Raw genomic sequence first — 18,499 nt, 5'->3', positions numbered from 1 at the left:
ACGAATAACTAAACGGATACTGAGATTTACCGATGCGAAAACACACAGAAAACCTCCGTTTTTCTGTTAGCAAAACACAGGCAAACGTTAGTAAAATGCAGCGTTTTCCGTGAATTCAACCTTCATTTTCCATAAGGTGAACGCTAGTTTGCTTTTCCATATGTGTTATTTGTATGTAATGCTTGCTGTATGGGTTATTAAAACCCTGCTTTTTTGTTGTTGTTGTTTTTTGTTTTTTGTTTTTTCTTATTTTAGATAAAATTGTGCCATTAATACGGTCCTTCCTCTAAAGGAATAATATCAACACATATCCTCTAGAGGTATTGGCTCTTTGGTCCTCTGTTGAACGGAACAATGGCTAATTCTTTGTTTACCGCTTCCAATTTTTAATTATCCCAGACCCCCTTTTGCTTGCTATTAATAACAAAGTCTCTTTTAGTACAAGTTTGGCAAAGGGCGTACAGTCAGTCACTTAGCGGGAACATGAATATTTTACTTACAGTTCAGTCAACTTCCTGTTGTTACTGAAGAGTCCAGCTGGTAGCTCTCCTATCTCATTGTCCTGTAAGTACCTACAAAAATAAGTTTACCCTAAAATTACGGTCTGTTTTAAGTTAATATTTCAGGCTCAGAGTCAGTTTGTGGTTAAAGTAGTGAGTGTCATAGGTTAACATAGAACAGAAACCCAATGGTGTTTATAGGGAAGCAATTTTCTAGCTACATAATCGTTCCCAAAACTATATTGACCCTTGCTACTCGTTTCTATTCAATTTTGCTAATCGTACCGGTTTTTACTGGTCTTGCTGACGTACGATACCAGAACAAGATGTTGCGAAGCAATTTTCCTTAGGGCTAGGCTTTTACCCGCTTTACAGGTTTGTTTCATGAAGCTTTGTGGTGTCGTCAATGTTCTTTGTGTCAAAAAGATACTAAAGGGCTGTGCTAGGTCATAGAGGGGTAAAGGGGAGAGCAGGTGTCTGGGTTTTGTTTGTCTATGTGTGTACTGGGATAGGGGAATTCCAGCGGTTAGCACTAGATCAAACACTCTCACTAGAAAAGTGCTGGAGAACTTGAGCTGAAGCTATTGGAACTGTGCTCCATTTGGAAAGGAAGTGGCTTCTTTCTTTCATTCGTTGTCAAAGTGTGAGATTTTTATCAACAACTCGGGGCTATGCACTTTGTTGGTTATTCATCATCTCACATTCGACTTGCTCTCTTAAAATAATTGTTAACTAGCATTTGGATAATTTTGGGGCTGTCATTAAACACCCCGTAAGGTACCCCCATTATCTCTGTAAAAAATCCTCTGACGAAGCAAGAGGCTTGTGTCGAAACTCCGCAGAAATATTTATTAAATAAACGTGTGTTAAAGTAACCACAACATTCTGATTAAATAAAAATTGAGAAACTTCTTAGAATTCCAAACTGAGGGATAACAAATTGCCTTGAACGAAAACTCAAAAACATTAAACAAATCCATAAAAACAAAACAACCAAACATGCGCGAGAAAAATTGTCCGCGTCAATTGGCCTGATTGACTAATTTGTAAAATCACCCGCGCTGCGCGTGAATACAAAAAGAATACAAAAGGGAGGAGGAAAATTGCAATTTCAAACTCAAAAAAGAAAGACATTTTCTACAATCGGATTGTTACCCAATCCCTACAGGAATATTTTCCTGGATTTAAGAATAAAGTCGTACATCTTCAGCATTGTTGCCATGACGTAACATTTTCTCGTATTTACAATTTTTTTCCGCACTTTTGGAAAGGGAAACAAACTCGCTGAGGACCTAACAAAGAACAATAAACACTTTACGCAAAAACTTTCCAGGAAAAATGTTATCCTTTCAAGTGAAAATAAATATAAGGTAAGAAACCTCACTTACAGCTTCTGCAGCTCAACCAGTGAGGTAAACACGTCACCAGGTAACTTCACAATCTTGTTATTACGTAACCTCCTACAGAGTCATTCATGTTTTCCACAAATGGTACATTATCAGATGAATAATATATAATTACATCCAAGACATAAAATAGGCCATAAAAAGGTCAATATTATTGAGTTGGTCTTAGCTGACACTCTGCATGCATTTTAATTTAGTGGATCAAACTTTTTATTCCCTGCTTTGGAGAATGATAATTCCCCAGCCTATCAAGCCTTATTATTTTTTTAAAGATCTATGCTTAAATAGTAAAGTTGGCTTGCCATTTTAGCCAGCAGAAATTTTTGCTTGAAATTTGCAAATAGCGAAAAGGTAGGCAATTGCCGGGCAGATTAAAAAAAGAATTATCAAGCTAATCTTTAGTCTCAACACTGAAGACAACCATAAGTATGGTCTGGTGGACTTAATCTCGAGTACTTGACACTGAAAAAAATGCCAACCAACCGCAAGTGGTTTATGCCACAAAAACGAGAAGCCCAACTACACCTACCACTGTACGATGGTTCGCTCTATTTCAATATCAAGCAGTACATTCCGCCACTGGAAAGCGCAGCAACTCATTTCTTACCACAAAGTGCATGGTGATATGTAGTCTTTCAACCGCATGTATTTTTATTTAGTGGATCAAACTTTTATTCCCTGCTTTTGAGAATGATACTTCCCCAGCCTATCAAGCCTGATTACTTTTTTAAATATCTATGCTTAAATAGTAAAGTTGGCTTGCCATTTTAGCCAGCAGAAATTTTTGCTTGAAATTTGCAAATAGCGAAAAGGTAGGCAATTGCCGGGCAGATTTAAAAAAAGAGTTATCAAGCTACTCTTTAAATCCTTGAGTTTGTAACTTACAGATTTATCAACTTGAAGTTGGTATGGAAGGCTCCGGGTGATAGCTCTGCTATTTGATTGTCATGTAAGGACCTGCGTCAAGGATGTGCCAAGAATTTAAGGTTTGACCTTAGCTTTAAACCAATCAGAACTCCATTGGAGGCCGTATTTTAATTTCAAGTCTTGGGAATGATAAATTTCCTAGCCTTTCAAGCCTGATTATTTTTGTAGAGATCTATGCTCAAATAGTAAAGTCGAGAGAGTGCTACGAATGTAACATTTGATCTAGATTTTAAAACTAATCAGAGCCAGCTTGCAATGAAATTACAAGGTGCTCTTGTCATGGAACAGCGACCCAATCAATAAGTAGATTATTATTACTACTATTTATGTGGCTATTCACATCAGCATAACTGTTTTGATTCTTGTGTACAGTCGGTCGTTTGTGGAAAGTCTTGCCAGTCTAGTTGACAATGAAGCAAGACGATTGGACAAGTGATGTTGTAAATCAGTAATGTCTAAAGCTTGATTTGTACTAGCTCTAATATTTTAATTCACAGATTATAGTGACATTGTCATCGGTTTCTATGTAACGCAGATATTGCTAAAGGGATATGGAGTGTCGTAAGAAAATAAATAGGTACTGGGTTCAGGGGGCTGAGATTTTCGCACCGGAAAAGAGCGAAACCAAGAAGTGGGGAGAAAAGTTACCCCTGGTGTCGGACTGAGAAAAGAGTACTGCAGTACGTCTACACATTATTTAAAAGGGTTTATAAAGTCCCTCGAAGTTCGGAGAAACAGTTATTGAATCATCCTGTCGAATGGCCCATTATTTTCAATTCAGGATATGCATTCATTGTATGCAAAAAGTCCAAATCGATTCTTATCTCTCATGATTGCTTATGTTAGTGGAAAACCCCATAAAAAGGTGTTCCGCTGACCTGTTTGAAATCATATTTCTGTTAAAATATCCTGAACAATCCATCAAATTTTTTACCTTATGAATGTCTTACTTACAGTTCAGTCAACTCGGAGTCGTTATTGAAGACTCCAGCTGGTAGCTTCTCGATTTGATTTCCATTTAAGTACCTAAGAAATGGACAAAACTGAACCTAAGAACGCTCCTTAATGGATAATTATGAATCCTACAGTGAGTCTATGTTATTTACCCTTTGACCATTTTTTCTTTAAATTGGGCTAGATAAACTAACGGGCTCTCTGCTCAGGGAAGAGAGAAAATGTTCCTTATCCTCGGAGAGGATTGACGGTTTTGTCACAAGGCGCTTCGCCCGGTCAAACAATACAGGGCTCTACTGATCAAGGGTGGTGGGCATCATACGGTAAGCACTAGTCCGTGTGATTTGGTTTTCTGTAGACACTGCATGGTGTTCAGGCGTCTGTCTGGTTCCTTCGTTACTGATGTGTCAAGAAAGGCAATCTTAGTGTGAGTCTATGTTATTTGTCCTTTTCAAATATTTTTTGTTTAAATTGAGTTATAGATAAACTATACTAAGAATGAGTTTAAAATACCATTTAACTGAAAAGTGTAATGAAGTCCCTTTATGTTATTGCTTAGCTTTTCCCTCTGGAGAAAAGGGGAGAGTTGCGTTTTTCCTCCTTAGGATGGCTTATCTTCTGCTCTGCCAAAGATGTCTGACTGAGCATTTCTTGAAACTACGGAAAATATCTGCACGCTTGATACGTTTAGAAAGTTATGGTCTATGATTTGTTGTACGTGATGTTGTAAACCAGTTATGTCTAAGGCTTGATTTGTACTAGCTCTAATAATTTAGGTCATAAATTATAATCACATCGCCATCGGCTTCTGTTTCACGCAGATATTACTATAGGAATATGGAGTGTCCTACGAAAATAAATAGGCACTGGGGCGGGGGGGACTGAGATTTATCTATTTTCGTAAGGGACAAGAGCAAAACAAGGAGCTTGGAAAAACAGTTACCCCTGGTGTCTGACTGAGAAAAGAGTACTGTAGTACTCTTATAATCATTTAAAACATTTTATGAAGACCCTGGGAGCTCGAAGAAACAATTCTTAAATCATTTTTTCGAATGCCCCATTTTCTTCAGTACAGCATATGCATACCTTGTATGCCGAGAAATCCAAGTGGACTATTTTTTATTTTGATTGCTTTTGTTAGGGAAAAAATGACATGAAAGGTGATCCGCTAACTTGTTTTGAGACAGTGGGATTAGTTACGATTGATAAAATACAACACCGTGATTTTAAGATTAAGGTCAATTTATCTTTCTCAACAATTCTTTTTTTAATTTTTATTGGGACTGATAATATTACCTTGGACTGGGTGATCATATGGGTTGAATAAACTTGATTGATATAACGGAAATTGTGTTCCTCCCACCCCGTTTTCTTTTTAAAGTAGTGGGATTGATAACAATGGCAATGGGATTTCGAATCCTGCCAATTAAGCGTGTGATAGGATCTGTATTAGTCGCTTAAAAATGTGTCGTGAAGCAGACACATTTTTAAGACGCAGATGTTTTTTTTTTTTTAACTTGCAACTCTTGCAGTGTGATAAATGGACCAAATAAATCTCCACGCAGTTTCTTGATTGTGTTATTAATGAAAGTTCTTCTAACATTACTTTATTGTTACCAGTCATGAAGATGTGTTCGCAAATGCAAATGAAGTAGGTGCTCTAAGAGGGCGGAATTCGTCACCAATAATGGTTAAGATATCTTATTCAAGTCACCTGTAACTAATGAAAAAAAGATACTCTCCTCTGATTAACTCACACGCTCTAAAAGTCATTCCGCTCTCTTTTAATCACGTATTATCCCTTTCGAAGACCCCTGAGCTTAAATACTCTTAGATTAACTTTCCTTCTCGTCAATAAGTTTCTAAATGACTTATTAAACGTACTTAATGAAATATTTGAAGGAGAATGAACACAATATTCCCGTTTGACCTAAAAATAAGACTGAGTGTTTGTCCTTTTATTATTTTTTCCCTTGAAGCTCACAGTTTCTCTCAAGCCTCGCTCTCTTAATTTTGCAGAACAGATAACGGACAAATATCGGAGCATTTCTTCGAGGCAAACGGTGGCCGGTCTTGTTGGCATGCTTAAAAACGGCGGAGGTCTCGGTACGGGTTAAACATATAGCTCTTTCGTGTTCTCTCATTCTCTTCTGCATAGGTCTTCTTGTTTCACTAATCTAAATTTTACCACATTCACAGTGACTCCTCTAAACTGCACTGTACTGTCTAGCTGGATTGAGAGTGCCTTCTGGTCGTACTAAATACGATCTTTAATATTGCGCGAATGCCTTGTCGTTTGCAGTTTCCCTCTAGCCTCGCTCTCCATTTTTCAGAACAGAAAATGGACAAATATCTCAGCATTTCTTCGTACCAAACGGAAGCTGTTGTTGATAGATTTATGGCAAATGACTGATAATCGCTGTATTTGGAAGAATTCAAGTAGTGGCTCCTTCATCAAGTTGTCTCAAGTCTGTAGATGGTGGATATATCCTAAATTTAGGTTAAACATCAATTTTAACATCTACGTATTTTTGTTGTCCCAGTTTCTGTCTGGCCAAAGAAAATTTAAAATTCTGCAATACGTCTCTTCGAATGGCTGACTCCAGGTGGTAGCTCCTCTATTTAGTTGTCATCCAAGTCACTACGAGAAGGATATATCCTTAATGTAATGTCTTCTCTGGTTTACAAAACCTAATTTTTTTTTTATAGCCCTGATGAGATTTAAAGAGACCATAGTATACTCTCATTATCAAAGTTAAATAGCGCTATTTCGCTTCCGAGTAACTTAGTGCGGCTGCTACTAGCCAGCAATTTCTTAAGCACAAAAGAACGATAAGGTGTTGTTGCGGACTTCGCCGAGTTAATTGTTTTTTTTTTACGAAAATCTATGAGCGATGTCTAGTTACTTTCTCGATTTTTGTCGTAGTTTTGATCAATTGGTAACCGGACCTCTTGCTTCGCGGTTGTCCTATTTTTTTTAACGATCGTATGATTCCAGACCGAATTGGACTCCACTTGGTCAGATATTGACGCCTGAGTTTGTTATGTACAGGCGAGTCTACCCGGAGCTGTCATTGAAAACTCCAGGTGGTAACTCCTTGATTTGGTTTCTATACAAGTAACGAAATTGGCAAAGCTGAAAGGGTAATCACAATTATAGAGTGTGGTTTATGTTACTGTGTTCTTTTGAGCATGATTTTTCAATTTTGTTAGAAAAAATTTAACTAGGAATGGCTGGACCTGGAGTTCTTAGGAGTAGAGCTCTTAAATTATCTTTTCGAATGGCCGAGTTTCTGCAGTTCAGCAATTCCACTACAAAGCTTACAAGAATGAAAGATTACGCCATTACCTTTATTGGGAAGCACTGGATAAGTTATGGTAATTGACTTCCTGAAAAGGGGGGCAGGGATGGCATCACAGTTCAACTCGCTATGTACATTGATAGATATGATACTTGTACACGTACCATTCACGAGTTTTATGGTTGCGCTTGGCAGGGATGTCCTAGATGCTTTCCAGATCGCGGTGAAGGCTGGTGAACATCCCGACCGCACCATAGGAGAACTTTGGGAACTCACCCATGGTAAGAGTTCACGAGGTGTGCCACTTTCCCAAAGAATAAAGAGTCAAGAGACGTTTTGCCAATTGTGTCAACACCTAGCTGAAAATTAATCAAGAGGCTAGCCGTTGACCATCGTGGGTGACAATGCCAGAATTCCGATCCAGGCCCGGTATGTGCGAGAGTATAAGGAGCAGGAGGAAATCAAGTTAGTTTCTGAGCCGATTCAGAAGATCCCAGGTCGTAAAACCGTCGGTGGCTTTATTGATGTTAAACTCCTTCTGGGGCAAGTTTGGGGAACGCCTCAACAAATCCACAGCATAACAAGTCACAGCTCCACACGAACTGTTTCAACTGGTGAACAACCCTCTCCTGAACATACCATGTTTTAGTATTTCGTCTAAACTATCGGCGATAAAGAAGGAGAAGCAACAAGAGACGGAAACCTAAGAACATTGTGCAGATCACTTGGTAAATATGACAAGGCCTGAGAATATCAGGAGGAGGCACTCTCAGTCAGAATAGAAATCGGCGGAAAAAAGGGAAGCGGGAAGCCACGGAAACTTACTGAACTAGGAGGTAGCGCTTATAAATATCTGGGAGGAAATTAAGCGCCCTCTTGCAGATGAGAGACGCAATTGAGATGTAGTCACGCTTTATCAGAGAAGCCTCCAGTAAAGAAGTCAAAACTGTGAAACTAGTCAAACGATACGGACTGCGGGTCTTTAACAAGCGGGTAGCGAACAGAGAGACTTTCATTTCGTATCCTTATGGATATGCACGATTGCCTTTGGACGAAGATGTGGAAATGAGCAATGTAGATACGTTAAGTAATTAGTAAGATAAAGAAACAATGCTTCGATTTTATGTTTACGGTTTTTTAAAAGAATCGTGCGTGAGAGATTGAAGTTTTACAGCTCGAACGACGTTCGAGTGTGCTAAGGAACGTGATATTCACGTTGCCATTGGTGGAATACACGTTTGACGATTTAGTATAGTTACATTTTGAGAATGTTTAATAACGAGGTTTATTAATTATGGGTTGATTGCTCGTTTTACAACCTGAGTGGTTTTTTAGCTTGAATAATTTTCTTTGCTATTTGCTCCATCAAGGTCGTCTTGCCCGCCAAGTTGCTGACAGCTTTCACCATCTTGTCATCAGCAACGCACTTGTTTTATAGACTCCTAGCGTTGGCACAGACGATGTCATGTTGTTTGGCAATTCAGTCCAGCCTGTCAATATCAGGATCTCCTTGAGTCAATCTCTTTTTTAAATTCGTTCCAGGTCCCAGATGTTGATGCCATTTCTTTTCTGAGGGAGAGTAAGGGTAGAATTCTACGCCCAGAATTCAAGAAATATTCTTTGATCTCTTCTACGAAGAGATAGCCGAAAATCGATGTTACTTGTAAAAACGTCTCATTACCCAAAGAAAACGTTCCTGAAGAGCATCATTCTCCGCAGGAGCATAAATAAATGCTGGCAATTGCAAATTCTCCAGTATTCCATTTATGCTTACTGACGTACGCCTTGCTGCTGTAAGACATCTTCCGCCCTTATAAGACCTATCAGAGTTGTTTGCTCAATTGGTAAGAGCGCCGGATTGTGTTGTGCGAGAGGTCGAGGGTTCAAGCCCCGGCCGGATCAATACACATGGTCTCAAAATAGCTAAGGGGAGTTTGCTACCTTTCTAGAACAAGAAATGGATAGATAATCTAGTCTTCTCGGATAAGGACAAATAAACCGTAGGCCTCGTCTCCTGCAGGGTTAGGGGTAGCAGACGTTAATTTCCTACGCACGAGACTACTGTGTGGTGGATGTTCTCCCCTGGGGTGGGATGGGGGGTGCTGGCCCTGAAAATCCCTTATGGGGAGTGGTCAATTTAACCTATGTAAAAATTGGATAAGGTTACACCTGTGTGATCAGTGATGGAGGTACAAGTCATAAACCAAATTAAAAACTTAGACAAGAAAGTCTGCAGAATTGTAGGTCGGACAATTTGCAGGCTCGGATATAAATTTTTTGTCTTTACTTTCTACACCAGACTTGTGAGCACGTACATTGTGTTTCCCAATTCAGGCCTAGTCTGGGGCCTTAAGTCGCCGTAACTTTGGGCGACTTTGAGCAATTCAAGGTGACTTAAGGAGACTTAAACAAAATTGGCAAAAAGAACGTTGCAACTTTTGGCGATTTAAGTCGACTTCAAAGTGACTCAGGGTAATTCATGAAATAAACATTAAAAAAATGCAATAAAAAAATGGGGTCAACGTGCTTGTTTAAGCGTCAGCAGGCTCTTAAAATGGGGTATTTTTACTGGTTGTGCATTAAAAATTCGAAACAAAATCACCTTTATACAGAATTTAGCCTTGGTAACTTGAAAGACACAAAATTTTACTTTAAAAATAAAGCTTTTTTTATCAAAATATGTAGCATTGCTTCTTTTAGTGTGTTTTTGATGGCCTGGTTGCGGGGATTTTGCACTTTTTCGGACAGTTTCGTGGTTAGCTTGAAGTCCTCGCCTTGGCCAAAATACACCAAGTACGGGAACTATTTTCCAAAAAAAATTGTTCTACTATCAAAATTTTTCCTTCTTCAAATATGTTCTTTCTTAGACTATTCATAGCAAATACCAAAAAAAAAAAAAAACGGGTGTCACCGTGCTTGTGACACTTTCACAAACTGCCGTGAAAGGTGGACGTGGTTTTGAGATCACAGTCAGGATAGAGAATTTGCACGGCGAGGACTGGGACGAGACACAAAATGGTGCCCATCGTGTTCGAAGTATGCACTCGATATTAAGCTTGTTTTCGGTTGTTTTCATGTTCTTGATATCGCCAACACAGAAATTCATACTTAGAAAGCCTGCATAAATAAGCTGTGCTTTTGTATCAGTTTGACATTTAGAAACTTGTTCACTATAGCTGGTAGAGTGTTTGCACATCTGCAAGAGCATTGTGAGCTTCATAGGATTTACACAGAAGATCTTGTACAAGGTTTTCTTGGCTATGGGATTTCCTTTCAGGAAGCAATTCCCTGAATGCTGGAAGAGAGTCTGTAAAGCCAGAAACTGTTTTGACTAAGTCCTCCATGACTCCATCTTTCTCTGCTGCTTGCACCAAGAACCTGGCATCAAAGGATTTGCAATTGTGTACAACTAAAATGCAAGGCATTCTTGATTTTCAATTTTCAATGAAGGTCTTAAGGGCCACATCAGTTGCAATGGCATCAGTGATTGGCTTCCCATCATAAAACAGTATTCCTCTTTGGAAGGTGAGTCTGTTCACAGCAGATGCTTCTGGTGATATTACATTGCAGGGCTTGATATAAATGGAGAACTCATCTTTACCATCTGTTGCTGCAATTTGTAGGATTTCAGCATCATTACCTGTTTTACAATATTGTAATCCAATTATTACTTTATAAAGATAATACAAAGAAAAGTGTAATAAAAAAGCTTAGTGCATCTATGCAGGGTATATCTAAAGTAAAAATAGGAGCCATTTCTGAATACCTGTCCTGCTAATTTGCATCTCACCTATTTTGTTTAAAGGGCACCTAAACCCCAAATTTTTTTTTCACGTAACAAAAAAGGGTTTTTTTTTTGGAGTATTTCTATGCAAAAATTTTTTTATTTGCTCAAATCTTCAATTTTCTGTGCCCAGTCAAAATACAGAAAATCGGCCGCCATCTTGGCTCAGGACCGAGTTTAAAGAGGAATGGTTCTATAGCGGGTAATGTGACGTCAACTCGAGAACATGAAAGTCTGCATTTCACACATTTTCACTTGTTTGGGAAGGTTGTCGTCGATATTGTCCGAAATATGCCGACTAGGTGTGCTGTAGGAGGAATGTATGAAGCGCGATACCTTCTTGCAAATTTCGCACATTGCTACATAGTCCTATGTCCAACACACTTAGTCGGCATATTTTCGGACAATATCAACTACAACCTTCGCAAAAAAATGAAAATGTGCGAAATGTAAACGTTCGTGTTCTTAATTTGACGTCACATTACCTGCTAGAACCATTCCTCTTTAAACTCGGTCGTGAGCCAAGATGGCGGCAGATTTTCCTCATTTTGACTGGGCAGAGAAAGTCGAAGATTTGAGCAAATCAAAAAGTTTTTGCAAAGAAATACTCCAAAAAATACCCTTAAGCGAAAAAAAGTTTTTGGGTTTAGGTGCACTTTAAGAACAAGGCACGATAAAACAAAGGAATCTATGTGATGCAAATTATCAAGATGAGTATTCAGCAATCTCGCAAAATAGAAAAACAATTCCATCATTAAACATAATTATTCTCTAATGTGCAATTCAGAAATACCCTGCTAAGACAAACATCATTATATTCACTTTGTTACAATTTTACTAAACTGGCTGCCGCCACCCTACAAAGCTAATTTCCCCTTCCAGATGTTTCCAAATCAAATATGATTTGATGGTAGTCTTTGGTCAATGATACTTTCTCAGTCTTTGAGGATGATGGTGGTACTGGAATTTCCTGAGCAGCATTGTGTCCATCAAAGCCAATTCCACAACTATACTGTTGCCCTTCTCTGTTCTCAAGCTGTTTTGTCTTTTTCAACTGCTTCTCTTTCTTCTCAATTCTTTCGTCTTGTACTCTCTTGTTCTCTGTTTCTCTTTCAAACTTAGAGTTTTTCTTCTCCATTTTCTTTGCAAACTTTAAAGAAATGGAACCTGGAGATACTTGTGTCTTCATAAAAGCCTAAGAGAAATTCACCAGTCTTAGTGAAAACCATATTCTAAGTTATAATATTGTGAGGTTTTACTGATTTGTTTTTTTTTGTGACTTATGATATGCAAGGTACTGGTAGTACAACACTGGACATGGTGGATAATCTGTAATGTTCAAATTATGGATCTCACAAATTGGGAAGTGTACAAAATGCTCATAATATTATATCTGCTCACCTGAGAAACATTTGATTGGTCTAAGTTCTCTTGGCGAACAGCACATGCAACACCAGAAGTCATTGCTTTCACTAGATCCATAGTGTCTGGTCTTTGGAGCTTTGCTTCCTATAGTGTTGTTGAGTGCTTCATTTACCTGGTTCAACCCAAGGGGTCAGCTAGCTTCTTGGTATTTGAAGCATAAATCTAAATTGAAGAAACAAATGATTTTTATTCACTAAAATTTGGTATCTCATAAAAGCTTGTAAAACTGAGAAAGAAATTGATAGTCCCCTAACACTTATAACTTTATCCCTTGCAGTTATTAATTAGAATACAATCATAAGCACGAACTCTATTTTCTAAGAGTTGTGTTCCTCTACTACATGTAAAATGGTGGGAATAGGGAATTTGTGAGGAGCGAGCTGTGCCACTTTACATGTACACTGTACTTACTTCTAGGATCTTTTCCAGGGACTGCCTCAAGCTTTTGTCCATCAGATCCTTGCCATGGGGAAGGCCTCTGTGTTTGTAGGATGCAGAATTTTTTAAGTAGCCACACCAGTTGACACAGGAAGAATGGTCACCATAAGCATGGGGCACCATAGACTTCACACCATTTCGCACACCTTCTTCATCATCCTTACTCTGCTTTAATGCGTAATCAAAGCATCGCTGGAAATACTGTATCACCATATCTGTCAGGCTTTCTTTTGGGTCTTGATGCTGTATAGTGAGCTACCAAAGGATCTTTCAGCATGGACTACGTCTGACCATTTTTCAACCTCATGCTCAGCATTTTTCCTCACTTTGCTTATGGTGGACGAGTCATCATCCCCAACAAGAACAGATACAACTACATTTTTTTCTCCACAACTGTTAAGCAGAGTAAAACCCCAAAAATAAATTTTTTTGCCATAAAAAGTGAGGGCATTCAAACTACACCAAGGCATTATCCTAAAGTATTTTCTTTTCTGCATTTTTAACATACTCATATTATAAAATGAAGGTGCATTTTTATGTTTGCTTTCTTGTCAAATTTTGAATCCTTATTACCAAGGGTGTAAGGTATTGTAACAATTTCCACTGTTTATGGCTCAAGTGTCATTACTATAACACTGATATCATAAGAACAGATTCCACAAGTCTCTCTTTGCAGCAATAAACTGTGATTTTAACATGTTAACAACTATATTATGATTGTTATTTTATTTTTTATTTTTACTCTTACATACCTGGTTAGTAATTACCTGTTGACTAGATCAACACAAACATCAGCTTCCATAGCTTTTGACGAGCCTTCCCAGTTGAGCCTGCAGTTGTGTATGTGAGGCTTTTTTGACTGTCTGTTGGCAGTTTCACATGTTGCACACCTTTGCAAAAGACATTGTGAGTAAAGGTCCTGGGTAACACTTTCAATAGGAGGCAAATATGGGTGAGGTCATATGTCAAATGATTCTGTACTTTTTTGGTCAAATTGAAAAAAAACCATAGCTCTTGTTGTTTACAACAAGGTGCTAGTAGACAAAATACATGTATATACATTACCTTTTTGACCTTGAACCATAGCAAATCACCTTGCCAGTTTTTAGGTCAACCATGGAGCCAACACCTAGTGGTGAAAGTGAGCATATAATATTTTATTCATTTGTTTAATTAATTTTGACTATTGGCTGACACCAGAACTGTCAGTAAGCTAAAGAACAATCCAGAGAAAAAAAATAGCAGCTTTGTATGAAAATGCATATCCAAATGCGCCCTTTTCAATTCTTTCAGATGTAGAATTTGCAGTGTACCTGTCAGGCTGTTGTGGGCTTTTCCCCTTTTTTGCCATCCTATGTCATATGATGCTCCTATCTCCACATTTCCCTTTTCATTATCAACTTTCCACAGGTTTCTTTCGCCTTCTAAACTTTCCAGACATGATTCCTTTGCCAACTTTTTAATTTGGGACCCTACTTCCGTCTCGCGAACCTTCAGCGTGGACTCTCCAAGTGATGGTATATTAATGGATGACAACAACTCGTTTACGTGGGTAGGACCTATTCCTACGTGTAGCATTCCTATAGATATGTCCATTCAACATTTCAAAAAATTGGCTAGATCTTAACTAGATGCTGGAAAACAATATTTTTATCAACGTTAAATGTAAACAAACCTGCAGCGAGCTTCCTGTTTTCACTAAAGATTGGTCTCCCTCGCGTTGTTCCGGTGCTACGGTGGGTCTTGTTTGTTCGACCGATATTTGTCTCTCTACATTCAGAGTTTGAACAGCATATGTAGAGTAAGGATCCTAGCCCAGACAGTGTTTCTCATATGCAGTCGGAGAGCCGTAGAGCTGCCCCACAGGCTTCACAGCGTCCATCGAAAACCTCAGTGAGGACATTTAATTCTACAACTCGACGGCTGCAAAGTGGAAATCCACTGGGGACATCCGGATCATGCATATTCTTTTCATTTTCTTGTTTCTTAAGAGCAGACCAGGAAGCTTTCAGCCAATTTTTGGCATTCTTATTGCGAATAAAAGCTTTCGCTTTGCAAAAGCGGCCCTTGTCCTTCTCACGCTCGCGGGAAGAATGGCCGCAATCTTCGATGTTGCAATGTTATGCGCAGAAAAGGTTGCGCAGTACAAAACAAGGGGAATCACCATAAGTAAATTTGTCCTCTTGATGAGCAATTGTTTATAGGTATTGTGGTTGATGCTATAACCTTTGACAGGGTAAATTTGCCTCTGTTCAACTCACACGCTCTAACAACAGTGCCACTTTCTTTCAATCCCATATTATGGTTGTCGAAGACCCCTAAGTTTAAACACCTCAGACTCAGCTTTATTTATTTATTTATTTATTTTATTTAATCGCTTTCACCATACTTACAATACTAAAAGGACTAAAATATAGATATGAACAAGACAGAGAAGAGAACGGAGGACAAGGGTGGGGGACACACAACAGAGCGAGGCTCCAAATTAAGTGTGCCCTTACGAGAAATATACAAATACTAACTATGTAAACAATAGACAGTGTAAAAAGTATATAAAAAAGTATATAAAATAATAAAAGCAAAAACGAAAACGATAGGAATAAATCCCTTATGCGGCCGATAGAAAGTCCTAATAGCAGCAGTTACCAACTAATAGAAGATCACGTGACCTGCTGCATTTGCAGCAGATCGACTTCCAGGTGTTAAAGTTAGTGACGTCATAGTTTGTACGAAAAGCAGCGGAATAGCGTTGGAGTACGTGAGATTTAAACTGATTGAGAGAACTAATAATACGAGTGGATACAGGTAAGGTATTCCATAGTTTAGCGACACGATTAAAGTAACTAAATTGAAAGAGCTTTGCACGGCGCTTAGGAATTAGTACGTCTAGATCAGAGCTATGACGAGTAAGACGGGTGCCTTTGGGCCTGACATAATCAGCTATGGGTAAGGTGTAGTGGCCAACGCGACACTTGAAATAGAAAATTAAGTCTTTCACTTCGTGCCAGTATGTTAACGGTAGCAGGTTGAGGCGGGAAAGGCGCTCATGATAAGAAATATCCTCTTGGGCCTTTCCCCTTTTTTGCCATCCTATGTCATATGATGCTCCTATCTCCACATTTCCCTTTTCACTATCATCTTTTTCCACAGGTTTCTTTCGCCTTCTAAACTTTCCAGACATGATTCCTTTGCCAACTTTTTAATTTAGGGCCCTACTTCCCTCTCGTGAAAAGCGTGAAAAGCGAAATTTGCTCAAACTCCGGCTACTAAATATATCTTATTAACCAAGCGCGAGGGCCGTACGGGGAGAATATCGGCCCGAGGTCTTGACAGTACGGACCTCGCTGTGCTCGGTCCGTAAAAAAAAGACCGAGGACTGATATTCTTCCAGTACGGTCCCGAGCAACCTTGGTTAATAAGAGATTTATTATACGACTGAAGTTCGAAGGGATACAAGAGCGGTATCATTTGGGACCATTCAGGACAGTGCCCGGTCCAATACTGAGAGAATATTGACCGACAATAGAGCATTTCGACTGGTTGATTTTAGTTATTGGCCCTCTAACTGCCCGAGTTATGTAATGATAGTCCATACTGAACTATTCATCGCTTTGTGGTTCATTTCTCAAATAGATTTTTGTTTGGGCGGAAAATGGCGATACAAGATTTCAGGGCCAGATGTGAGCAAATTAGGCTTGGGAATTAGCAATTTTCAAGAAAACCTGATGCCTTAAATAAAGAGCCAGAAGATATTCACATGCAATCAGCATATTTCAAAACTTTTCCAGGTTTTGCACTGTAATTTCTATGACATTTGAAAAGAAATCTGACATTGTGCGAGATCTGAAAGATCCCCCCATGTTCAGGCTTTATGGAAATTACTTCCTTGCTTAAAAAAAAATTTTACCCTACTACCTTTACCACAAATTAAATTAAACTTAGGGGTCAAACCCCTTTACAATTGGGCTTTTAACTGATATGACTTCTTTTCTGGGGAAATAAGGCTGTAGTTAATGAGAGCGCTTAAACTTGCACATATTCGCGATATCAAACAAGAGATTTTGCGACCGACCGTGACAGACAGATCTATTATTTCCGCCCATGCTCAACAAAAAAGCTCATTGAAAATAGAGTGGTCATTCCTGTGGTAGTTGAGTCGTGCTATTTGCATCTATTAATTTTTTTCTTGTCTTTTTTATCGTTATTCTTGTTTTATTTTTATCTTTAACATGTATATGTTAACGTGCTCCTGTTGGTTGCCGGGTGGGAAGTCCATCTAGTGAAAAACTGTAAGCTGGTCAACCTCGGGCTTGAAAATGCTTCCCGAGGTCGCAAGACTCGGGCAGCATTTTCAAGCCCGAGGTTAACTGGTTTATTTTTTCCTACGGTAAATTGGCTTTCAAGTGGGTTTGTTTACGCCACTGTGTTTTTTAATTGGCTTACAAGCCTTCTACAAATGATTCATAAAAAATTTTCGCAACAACTAACTTAGATACTAGACACCAAAGTATATGTTACAGAACAGATACTTCTCAATTTACAACAAACTAAGAGCGAATGTCTCCAAGGATCAAACGAAGTCGTAAATTAGGGGCAAGAATGCGAAAACTCGAAATTGTTCAAACTCCGGCTATCAGTCGTCTCTATAATAGTATTTATCTCTAAATAAGGTTCATTTGTCAAATAATTCGGTGTTTCGCCAAAAAATGACGAGAATCATTTTGGTGGCCAGATACGATGAAATCGAGCTGCCAGGTAGTAATAACGTGTACCGACTACAGTTATGAGCGCTTGCCACAGCTACAGGTGCAGCCTTGTACCAGGTTTGAGAGCAAGGCCACAAATGGCTTTTTACTTCGAACTGTAATTTTCGATATCTCAAGACCAAAGGATTCACAGATACCCCGTAACATAGGTACAGAAAAGGGGCCAAGCTAAGAGTTCAACACTAACTCACAGATGTTGTAGGAGTCATATATGATTAAATGTGAATGCTAAGAAGCAAGGCGAGAAAAGTAACCGCTAATTTGCTGATTTGTGAGAAAATTCCCACAGCTTAATAGTCTCTCCCCGTTGCTATCTTTTGCATTCCTCATGGCTTTAGAGAATTCATCAGTCGGGTCCGACTGTCTTCGCTGTTCTCTCTCCATTTTGAAACTTGGAATTGAGGTACTGCTTATGATTGTCAGTAACCTTTGTACTACGGGACTGTGTCGATTTCAGTGCCCATCCCATCGGAAGAGTAGTGGGCAAAGTTGGTAGTGATGGTCTACTACCTTCTAGGACCGTTGGGCATTTACTCGCGCCACAATCCAGATTAGTCGCGTATTCTATCGTGGCCCTGTCAAAGAGCGTTTCATACTCTAGAACATGCTTGTGCTTTCCATAGCCCAAGTGTTGAACCAGCGATGAATGGCGTATAAACGTCTTGACACATCCCTCTCCTACGCATGTAAATAATGGACAATTGTTAGCAACATCAACATCAACGCCTGCCTCATCTGAAGACTCATCTACACAATCAAAGTTGGGGGGGTTCGGCCACCTATTCGTCTGGGTACTACTGTAACAAAGCTTGTGATAGTCTCCATGGTCGAGGGCCTGTTCTCCATCGTCGCCAGTTCCGATTGTTCAGGGACATCGCAGTTTGTCCAGGGAATACTTTTTCCAGGGCCAATATCGTAGGCTCTCCACGTTTTTATCCCTTCCTGGCCGTAGCAAAGGTTTCTGACAAAACTCACTCTCTCCACTTGAAACTCTTGA

The 18,499-nt window shown here is 39.1% G+C and overlaps 1 protein-coding gene and 1 pseudogene across 2 annotated transcripts; both read right to left on the bottom strand.

Annotated features, from left to right (window-relative positions):
• Positions 1 to 11,738: 11,738 nt before the first annotated feature.
• On the bottom strand, positions 11,739 to 12,949 carry LOC148743078 (uncharacterized). Its single transcript, XM_088749658.1, has 3 exons — positions 12,710 to 12,949; positions 12,275 to 12,382; positions 11,739 to 12,068 (listed from the first exon to the last, which is right to left on the bottom strand). The coding sequence occupies exons 1-3, from the start codon at positions 12,947 to 12,949 to the stop codon at positions 11,739 to 11,741; spliced, it is 678 nt and encodes a 225-aa protein (XP_088605784.1).
• On the bottom strand, positions 12,669 to 15,917 carry LOC148743077 (uncharacterized; annotated as a pseudogene). The gene is made up of 5 exons (XR_015996848.1): positions 15,383 to 15,917; positions 14,412 to 14,840; positions 14,050 to 14,316; positions 13,802 to 13,865; positions 12,669 to 13,626 (listed from the first exon to the last, which is right to left on the bottom strand). The product of XR_015996848.1 is annotated as an uncharacterized LOC148743077 (transcript).
• Between the last annotated feature and the right edge of the window lie 2,582 nt (positions 15,918 to 18,499).

This window comes from Stylophora pistillata, chromosome 1 (assembly GCF_964205215.1).
Source record: "Stylophora pistillata chromosome 1, jaStyPist1.2, whole genome shotgun sequence".
Lineage (NCBI taxonomy): Eukaryota > Metazoa > Cnidaria > Anthozoa > Scleractinia > Pocilloporidae > Stylophora > Stylophora pistillata.
This window is presented reverse-complemented; position numbering and strand designations above follow the sequence as displayed.